This window comes from Pygoscelis adeliae, unplaced genomic scaffold (genome assembly GCF_000699105.1).
Source record: "Pygoscelis adeliae isolate BGI_AS28 unplaced genomic scaffold, ASM69910v1 Scaffold122, whole genome shotgun sequence".
Lineage (NCBI taxonomy): Eukaryota > Metazoa > Chordata > Aves > Sphenisciformes > Spheniscidae > Pygoscelis > Pygoscelis adeliae.
The window spans coordinates 3236289-3246770 of NW_008824358.1; the positions used below are offsets into that span (position 1 = coordinate 3236289).

At 36.6% G+C, this 10482-nt stretch overlaps 1 protein-coding gene across 1 annotated transcript in view; it reads left to right on the forward strand.

The window, feature by feature from the left end:
• USP34 (ubiquitin specific peptidase 34) overlaps positions 1-10482 on the forward strand; it is a 146602-nt gene that overhangs the window by 27528 nt on the left and 108592 nt on the right. The window contains 3 exon segments of the mRNA XM_009319630.1: positions 2294-2714; positions 8115-8165; positions 8343-8492. Coding sequence (XP_009317905.1) covers positions 2294-2714; positions 8115-8165; positions 8343-8492 — 622 coding nt within the window.

The following is a 10482-nucleotide window of genomic DNA, read 5'->3' on the forward strand; positions in this document are numbered from 1 at the left end:
TGGTTTCATACTATAAAAGAGTATGGAAAACAGTCCTTAACCTCTTCAGAGCAGAGTCTAGCGAAGAGGCCGCGGGAAGGAGTTTTACTTTACATTTCAATTTCATGTCCCATTTCTACTCTGCCTAACTGGCTTTTGAGAGTTCTGCTTGTTGTTTTGTGCTTGAAGCCTTCCTTAAGAACTACTACTTATTTTGGTACCTGTAGTTTAAAACTCTGCTTTCCTTCAGAAGACCAGTTGGCAACTCAGCCTGAAGAATACCTTTTTCTTCTGTTTGCATGTGGTGTTTCCATTTCAGTTTCCTTCTGGAAGTTATGTCCAAAGAAGTCATATTTGTAGCATACTAATTTTTTCATAGATCTTTCATTTTTGGTGGAGCTCTTCTTCCTGTGAACACATTCAGATACATGATGATTTAGAGGTTTTGCACATACCTCTATCTTGAAAAATGTACCTTTGCCCAATAGAGAATTCTCCAATATTGGTTGGCATTCACATACAGATATGTGGGAAGTATTCATCAGACTTTGTTTTCATTATTGTTGAGAATAATGTGTTACAGCCGAGTGGGGTAGTAATTTGTAGGCATAAGTGATGGAACTACTGCACGTGGTTTTCCCCAAGGATAAATGCTTGAGGATACACTTGGTTTTTGCCTGCGATTCATTGTTGTCATTTGTTAGTACGAAAATAAATTTACAAGTAAATCACAAAATCTATTTTTTCAAAGGGGTGAAGACACTCCACTTACACAATATTAAAAGGATTTTTCTTCCTGCATAGATGCAGCAAAAGGTTTTAGATGCTTCCATCACTGTATCTGTGCTGGAATTAGGGAATACTGAACGTTATCTTTATGTTTAACCCACTGAAAAAAAGTATCTGTATTCAGAATGTGTGTGCTTTAAGAGCCGTAGCTCACGGGCCTGTTTGTATTCCTTCAAGAGAGGCAGCACCCTCTACCTGTCATAGTTTTCTGTCTTTTTTTTCCTTACAAATTGTAATTTAAGACCAGTTTCTAGATTAAATGCGATGCTTTGCAGATTTTTTTTTAAATCACTTCTTATTGAGAACTTCTTGCCCTATCTTTTGCCTGCTAATTTCTTTCAGAAATGCGGTATGTGTAATTTTTGTGTTATTTTAGTGTCTGAGAACTCTAGTCGTGGAGTGGAGTCCATTGCTCTCCATGTAACAGGAGAAAGGTCTCTACTGCAAGACAGCTACCAGTTTATATAGCAGTTACATTGTTCGGTAGAGTTTGAGTGAGAAAGAGCTGAGTCCCTCTCAAAGATTCTGTTACAAGTACGTAGCCTTTAATTTTAGTCTTCATTGAAGCACCCTTGCTTATTGCTTGCTTTCTTCTCTACGTTCTCCAGGATTTAGATCCTTTTAGGGGAATATCCTCCACCTTTCATTCAGAATGAGGAGATTGCTTGTTTGTACGGGAGAAGCAAATGTTCCCAGACAATAGGTTCTAGGGTATCTATTTCAGGGGGTATACGGACCCAGAATCTCTTTGACGTATGTAGTTATCCTTGCCCACAACTAGAGCTATATTAGAGTTCTCTAACTTGATGATTTGATTGGTTTTTCTTGTTATATTGCTTAAAGGGATGGCGTATAGTTTTCCCCCTTGTTCTTTTCAGTTTACAGTGTATCAGTAGATATTCAGAGGAATAATCTCTGAGCCTACATAGTGAAGAAAGTAATGAAGATATTTGATACCGCTTTTTCCCAGACGGGTAAAGGGTACCAATGTGCATCGGGTTTCTATCCAAATGCAGATCAAGGAAGTGAGCTTAAATACTCAATTAGAAATAAAATTATTTTGCAGACCTGTTGATTTAAAAATAACAATAATTAGTTCTTACACAGCTGACAAGCACGTCAGGTGGTTTATTGCAACAAATATCAGTAGAGAAGACCGGATGAGGAAACGGATTCAGGAGCATACTGAATAACACTGCTTCTTTAGTAGTACGGTGACCTTGTCCCTAAGATTTCTCTTGTATATTTTACTCACAGTGGCAGCTGCTAAACGATAACAGGGACTTCACAGTTTTGGTGAGCATTTGGAAATAATGGGATGTTCACAGGGTTTAAGGAAGGCTTCGTGACTCCCACTTGCTGCTGGGTAGAGTCTGTTTCATTTGGATTTCCTTACTTTTACGGGTCTGTCAAACACTTTGTTGTTGAAAATGTTTTAATGTGAAGAGTCCTTTTGGTCAGTTACCTGTTCTGATTTTAGCTACTTCAGGAATTTTTATTTTTATTTTTTTCTGTTTTCTTACAGACAATGTCTGTGCTGTTTCAAGGAGTATAAACATTTGGAGATCTTTAACCAAGTAGTATGTGCGCTTATTAACTTAGTGATTGCCCAAGTTCAAGCTCTGCGGGACCAGCTCTGTAAACATTGCACTATTAATATAGATTCAACATGGCAAGATCAGAGTAATCATGCTGATGAGCCCCTGAATGTAGAAAGACAGTCTCATGAAGAAGAGAATGGAGAACGGCAAAAATCTATAGAGAAAAAATTAGATTCTGCAAGAACTTGTATCCTGACAGAGGAGGAGTCTGCAAAAAACACTGATGCTTTTAGCTTATGGAGCACTGATGAGAAGGAAAAGTTGTTGCTGTGTGTGGCAAAAATCTTTCAGATTCAGTTTCCTCTGTACACTGCTTATAAGCATAATACTCATCCCACAATAGAGGTATATCTTATCTTTATGTGTATATTTAATTATTTTGTGAAAGGTTCTTTGTTCTCATTAATGAGTAGACTGTGCGTGTTTGGTGATAGTTGCTTTTGCACAGGATGGGCAAATTCAGCTCTCCTGTTGACTTCAGTAGAACTTTTCAGAGAAACTTTTTAAATGACACATACTCTTACACTTTCTTTAAAATATGCTTAATTGTTATAGGTAATATATTGATAAGTGTTGGATGGAACTGTACACTGAATTATTGTACTGTTTAAATAACAGGAAGGCAAAAAGGGGACTATAGCGAAGCCTTTCTTCCAGAAGGTAACCCATTAATAGTTTACTAATTTCTTTTCATTACAATCTATGGTTCTAGAAGCAAAGCTTCATAAACTAAACTTTGTGCAAGACCAAGCTTACTTGTTAGAACAGCTGTTTAATTGACTGGAATAACTGAGCTCTACACAAGTAGCTTTGTTCTACGGTGCTGATTTTGCTCTGTGATATTTGTTATGGCTACCATTCACATTTTCCATATTTTCTTCTGAAAAAAACGCCAAACAAAAAAATTTTCAAAAATCCTGCAATGTGTAATTCACAGTTTCTGAAATAAATATGATGATGTTAGCATTTCCTAGTTGAAACAATATAGTTCTTGGAAAGGCTGGGTTTTGATCCTACTTGTGGTAGTCTAATAACAAATAAACAGTTCTTTTACAATATTTTGTATGCAAAGAAGATGTATATTTAGCTATATGAAGAAAGCTTCTATCCAACAAACTTTTGACAAAGTCAAAGTGGAGAATTAAACTATAGTTAACCCAGTCTTTTCTTATTTTTTATTTAGAGACTCTTGGGAGTTCTGTTGGAGCTCTGTGTGGTTAAGTTTGCTTTTTAAACTTAAGTCCAAAATGCGAAGATACCAAGTCATATATAATTTTTGGTTATGCATGCTAGAGTGATCACAAGATATAATCAATTCTTGTTGAATGAATCCTGCCATGTCTGACAATAACTCTAGTTAAAACCTGGAACATAGCAGGTTTTTTGGGTGGGCTGGATTTTGGTTTCTTGTCTTATTCCAAAACATATGGGTGTAAGTTAACAGAGGTGGTTTCACAAATGCGTGTATAGAAAAATGAGGCAAAGTTAGGATTTGTGCACTTCAGGTTTCCCATCATTCATTTTGGCCTGCCTTTTAAACTTTCACCATACATAAATAAATCTGTAGTTCAGCCTCTGCAAGTAGGAACTGTAGAGGGTAGATCTATCTTGTCAGTTGGGAAGGAAAAAAAAAAATCAATGACTACTTAAGTGATTTATCTTTTGTACTCCTGTGGGACGCCTACTGAAACTAGCTTCATAGGAATATGCAATGAACAATTCTGGAACAGCTTTTCTATGTACAAGCACACTTGCTTCTTTTAAATGACAATTTCATGTATTTTTTTTCTTCTCTTTCAATTTCACTTCCAAATGGTAAAAAGAAAAATCTCAAAGTGCCTGGTGGGATTTCTTTTTCACTTGATGTGCAGCCATAAAGTGATTTGGACACAGATACGCTGTAGATTGCTGTACTGTGACTGTCTATCACTCTAGACATACTAATATATATCATATATCATACTAGTATATATCATTTGAATTATTGAATACATTCATTAGCTATCCTAAAAACATAACTTAAAGGGAAGCTGAGAATAAAAAACACTTTCCTGAGGTACAGACAAGTGAGGGAGGAGGTTTTTTTACTTTTCTGCTAGACCTTTTGTGTTTCGAGGTATGGATTACGGAGGTATGCTAGCCTGCCGTATTTGTTGTGTACCTTTTTCCGGAGAGATTTTTTTTGTTTGCGTTTAAAAGGTCCCAGCATCAACCATTTTTCTCACAAACTGAGATTTCCTACGTTTTGGAAGCACTAGGGTTCTGTTATTCTAAAGCAGTAATGTTAGCTATTTTAATGTCAAAACTTTCTGCTACCGTGAGTAACTCATTTACTGAGGTTTAAAATTTAATTTTGGATTTCAGTCTAGGGCACATCTTAGCTGAATTGAGACAAGTTATTAGTCCCAGTAACAGGAGCACTTTTTGTTTTAGATCAGGCTTGGACTCAGTCCTTAAGGGATCATAAAATAAAAATCCCTGTTTTAAGTGTATCATCTATACTTGTGAGCTAAACAGATTCCCGTACAGACCAAATCTGCCAAGAATTTGTTGGGGGAAGCTTGTGTAGCTCTTCCTCTCCCTCTAAGCATTTCTTTTGCCCTGGAAAAGGAAATTTCCTGATGCAAACCAGACTCCAATCTCCGCTCTCACTGACTTCAGAAATTCCTTGTTCCAGATTCTTGAGGTGAATTTACATAAATTCATTGAGTCGTCACATCCAGTAACTTTTCCTAGAAGTGACCAATTAGGCTGTCATTTAAAAATTTCCAATGTAAGGCTTTCACATGGTATTATTACCTTCTGGTAACGATTAACAGTCAGTATTACTGTTAGCTTTTGCTTTGCATGCACTTCCAAGATCTTTGTTCTTAATGACAGCAGACAGGAGACAAGTCTTGAAGTCTAACCCTCTTATCAGGTGCTTGCCATTTTACGCTTGACCATCTAGTGGAGAAGAAAATCATTCCTATGAAAGTAGCAGGGTTTCCCCAGTGTAGGAGTTTACAAAGTTGGATGAAAATGAACAGCAAAGCAAGATAAAAGGATATCTGCCTGTTCATGATCGTGTAGACTTTGTCCTTAAATGATCTGGGCTAAGAATTATTTTTGTCCCTTACACATTTACAACATTTCTAAAGTGAGAGCGTGAAGACCATGGAAGCCTGATCTTGACAACAGAAGCTATCTTGAACAAGTGGCCGTGCAGAGGGCAGAAATGTCACAGAAATACGCTGTGGACGAGGACAGGGAAACTACATCATGTGGAAGTACATCGAGCTCATTGACAAGCATATAGTCTTGACCTGTGTAGCATGAATATGAGTCTGTATAGACAGAATGTTTGTCTCAACTTTTCTTAAACCGACGAGAAGCCTAATGAAAAATGTCTTTCTACTAAGTTTGGATTTCTAAAACAGCACAATTAGTTGCAGTCAGTTAGAGGTCAGCCTGCTTTGGGACATAAATATTGAAAAAAATCTGTAAAGATAACATCTGGAAACACACCATTTGCTTCTGTTGAAATCAACCACTATCTTTGGTGCCCAGAGAGAGGCCTTTGTGTCTATTTTTCATCCTAAACAAAATTAACTAAAAATATTTTTATAAATATGGTTGGTTGGTTTTTTTGAGCAATGTTCATACTTTGGAATTAGTTAATTTTTTTGGGGGGGGGGAATGTATGGGATATCTTTTAAGAGATCTTGCATACAGGGTAGTTTAAGACTGTACGCCCTATTCTTCCTTTCATACTTACTCTGTGCAGCAAGTGTAATACCTAGAATGGACACTTCAGAGGGGAAAAAAAAATCTAGACAATGGAGGCTCTTAAAATCCTGTCGAGAAAGAAGCAACGATGTAAAGTGCAATCCTGAACTTTGCACTCTCAGAATGAACAATGGATCTGAAGGGAGTTACCCAACCATTTAGCAGTTCTTGACAGAGGATGAAATGAAAGAGGAGAAAAAAAAATCAGTTGTTGAGATGTCTGTAGCTGTACTCCCTGATTCTTTGGAATCTTGCTGTCTCCGCTTCTCCTTTTCAAGTAAATATTTTCTTGGAAGATATCCCTAATTAAGTGCCCTTCACCAAGATTTTGTCCATGTCAGACCTCAGCTAGTACATTTTATCTGAGGTGATGGTGTTTTTTCATGCCATTTTAGATTCCCATGAGGAATTCTCTTATTTCCTTATGAACTTGATCTTAGGGAGTTCTCAGTCTCTGTTCTGTTTCCCATCTGCAAGAACAGAAGTCACATTTCCACACTCAGTCTCTCAACTGCAACACTTTTAGTAAGCTTTGCAGGGCTCGCACAACAGACCTCCATGAGTTTTTGATTTCTGTATTCAAAGAACTGTAGTTCACTCAACAACCAGCCTCTATTTTATTTAAGAAAACTAATGAAATTTCTCACGCTATTTCTGCAGTTTTCATGAGCAGAGTGCTGAACACCTTTTCTTGCTACTTGAAAACATACCACCTACTGGCTTCAAAGCTGTTTTAAAAATAACTGTTAGAGTATCACGAGTTCAGGCATGACTTAAGAGTTCAGCAGAAGAAAAAAGAAAATAAATGCGTAGTTATAATAATATGAGCATATTGAATAATTCAAAATGTTTGTATCATACTTAATCCATCCAAAGTTGCTTGCCTCCAGCATCCTCTGGTACAGTTTTAAGAAGCTTACTCCTACACAGCTATTTGAAATATATTCAGGAAACTTCATTTGAAAACTTAACTTTATGTTAAACTTACATTTGATTTGTGAGTATGAGAACTGGGTGTTGGGCACGGAGGGATGGGAAGGAAAAGAACGTGTGCTGTAACTACCTGCAAGTATCCGTGGCAATGTTGTGGTTTTACAGTCAGGTTTTATGATACCTTCAGTGCCCTTTTGCCCCCAGCTGTATGCAAGATACACACAATATGTGTAACAACCCTAATAAAGAAAATTCCTGCTTTATACTGCCCAACAAGTGGATGTGGTGAACATTAAAAAGAAAAGCTATTTTTCCAAACCCTTTTCAGTTTAGTACTTCTAGAAAATAGATTTACTGTTGCAGCAAATAGCTAACAGATTGATAGGGTGATACAATTCCTTCCTCCTCTTCAGTTAGCTTAATACTGTAAAGAGTATTAGATGCTTATTTTATATGATGTGTTTTGTTATATATAAAAGAATATAGTAGTTGAAGTTAAGGAATTTTAATATTCTGATGGGAATGAATAATTCGACAGTTTAGCCCCTTAAGTCATTAAATGTAGGATTGTAGAACATCCTACATTTCATCTAAATTCAGATGTTTGGGTATATGTCTCATCCTTATGCAAAAATTGCATTCAGAAGCACCTAGATTGGTTCTGTTCTGTAATTCTCAGGCTGGTGTGCAGCCAGCGTGCCAGACTATCCCCTTTGCAATATTCCTGTTGAAAAAACTGGTGATCTGAAGGGGGGTGGGATTGAAGAATGATCTGTTAACCCAGCCACTGAGAGCCACTGCTGAGATGTTATCCTAAGTGTATATTTGTGTACTTATAAATACATCTTAACAAAGGTAAAATGAACTGGAAATGTATGTTTTGCAATGTAAAAGCGGAGCAAAGCTTGAGCTTCTGTCTTCCTCTAAATTAGGGTTTTGGTTTTTCTGTTAGTTGACTATAATGTCTGTTAATGGTCAGTTGTTTTTTGTTCTATAAATGTGTTTGTATTGCTTCAGTTAATGTTTTTTTTTCTTTTTAAACAGGATATTTCTGCTCAAGAAAGCAATATATTAGGGGCGTTCTGTGATATGAATGTAAGTTGTCCATTTTTAAATAGGTGCACATTTAAAATGGCCATGGTTGCTCCTCTGTATAGATTTGTGTTATACTAATGTAGCTTTTGAATTTCCTGTATATCTGAAAGGATCTAGTATTGATTGTTCAAATTTTTCTTCTTCTTCTTTTTTTTTTCTTTTTTTTAATATTTCCAGGATGTAGAAGTACCATTGCACTTGCTTCGTTATGTTTGTCTGTTTTGTGGAAAAAATGGCCTTTCCCTCATGAAGGATTGTTTTGAATATGGAACCCCTGAGACACTGCCATTTCTTATAGCACATGCATTTATCACAGTGGTATCTAATGTAAGTATTACCTTTAAATTGTTTAATGTTAAACACAAAAAGTAAAAGGACTGAAGTCTGGAAGAATTCTGTAGGACCAGGGAGGGAGAAAAACACTATAAGATTTTCCTTGTTAGGAATGTGAGGTTTGCTGGTCCACTGAACATTTCATCATCCAAACCCTATGCATCCCCTGTAGGCACACAAGTGGTTTTGCAAGTTTGTACCCAGATAGGAAGACAACTTATAAGAACGTTGTCAGAGGTCATTTCTGTCCCTGAAATTGTGTCACGGAAACGTTTTAAGCTTCTTCAGGCTATATTAACTTTTTGCCTGTTTCCTATGAGGCACAAAGGAAAAGCCTATGGATTTCTTTTCTTCTCAATTTCCTGTGATTTTTGTATCATTGTACACATTTGCAGCATAGAGGTAACTATCTTTTATTTTCACTTAGGTTTAGAATACACATCCTTCATCATTTCTCCATTTTGAAATAATAGTGATTTTTGACTAGCAGAATTATGAATTGATTTTAGTGGAGATTCGAAGGAGATTGGTGATAGAAATAAAAAAGAGTCTCTGAAGAAGGACATGTGAAGACTTAGTGTTACGTGAGAATGTGAAGGCGTGATCTGTCTTGTGGATGTTACGTAAGGACAAAAAGGAAAACAATAGTTTGTTATGCCTTGTATGAAGTGAGTTTAACATAATTTTGACATTGATTGCAATTTTAAATACTTAAAATCAGATCCTTCCTTCCACACATCTTCCCTCCTTCCTTGTTGCTGTTACTGACCAGCCAGGATGATATTCTAAATACATATTGAAATATGTTTGCATAGAAGGAACCAGTGACTGAAATAAAGGTAGTGTTGGTGATCTGTATCACTCGCTCCTGATCCTTTCAGTGTAATGGTTCTTAACTTGTAGGTCAGAGAACAAATGACTAAGGCCATGATGTGCTCTCTTCTTGTAAGCTTGCACAGGAGGACTGCTGCAGGACCTCTGTATGTTAAACTGTGGAGATATGTTCTCTTCTGGCCCTTTCTGTATGATCTGATGAGCTTTCAGGTGATAATCTGATGAGTTCTTCATCTCTAGCTGTTGTCAGTGCAGCCTGCGGTTTTCATAAACCATCTGCTGAAAATGTATGGTCTTGTAGGTTACTGTGGTTTAGAAGTAAATTTTGGTCATGGAACCAAACATTCATGCGTGTCTGACTTTTGTTTTATTTTTTGTGAGAATGGGCAAAACTGTTCTGAACAATGAGTGGCCGCTCCCTATCACATCAGCATTTTTTTCAACAAGCATTCTGACTGCAAATCCCATTTCCTAGATATCCCATACCAGTGCATGTTTATAAACTGTATCTGCCTTTCATCTTTGTCCTTTTTTGAAGTCTTTATTTTTCTCCACATAAATTGTTTATTTTCTTTATTATTAGTGATGTGCCCTAACCCAAAATACTTCTTAGCAAAGTTTCTCCTTTCAGATAATTACTTAGCAACTTTGCATTTATCTTTTGTTCTAGTAGGTAATACATTTAGCTGTCTCTTGCAGCTATTTTAGATGAATGCTATGGTTAAACCTGCCAGATAAAATGAAATTCAACCCAAACCGTAACCAGTAGAAGTACTGTTTCTTCCACCTCTTCCAGCATTGTATCTTTTACCATTCAACTAGAATCTTTCTTCTGAACTCTGTCTGGCTTTGCTGGCAAATCTGTGTGAGTTAGAGGAAAAGTGTTTTAAAAAAAAAATTATCTTTAGATTTCGTGTGTCAGTTCACTACAGAAAGTGTAAGAAAATGTTCTACGTGTAATGTGCTTTATTCATCCACTTCCCGCATTTTGGTGTCACTCAGTGTACTTGTCAGCAGCGCTTCTGACTTTCAGATGCAGTATGGTTATTAGTTCCGAATGAGGCAGCTAATTTTTTTGACAAAATACATTTTACCTTGCTGATGTAAAAGAAAAAAGATTTTTCTCTACCTCTATAACGGTGCATAAGCT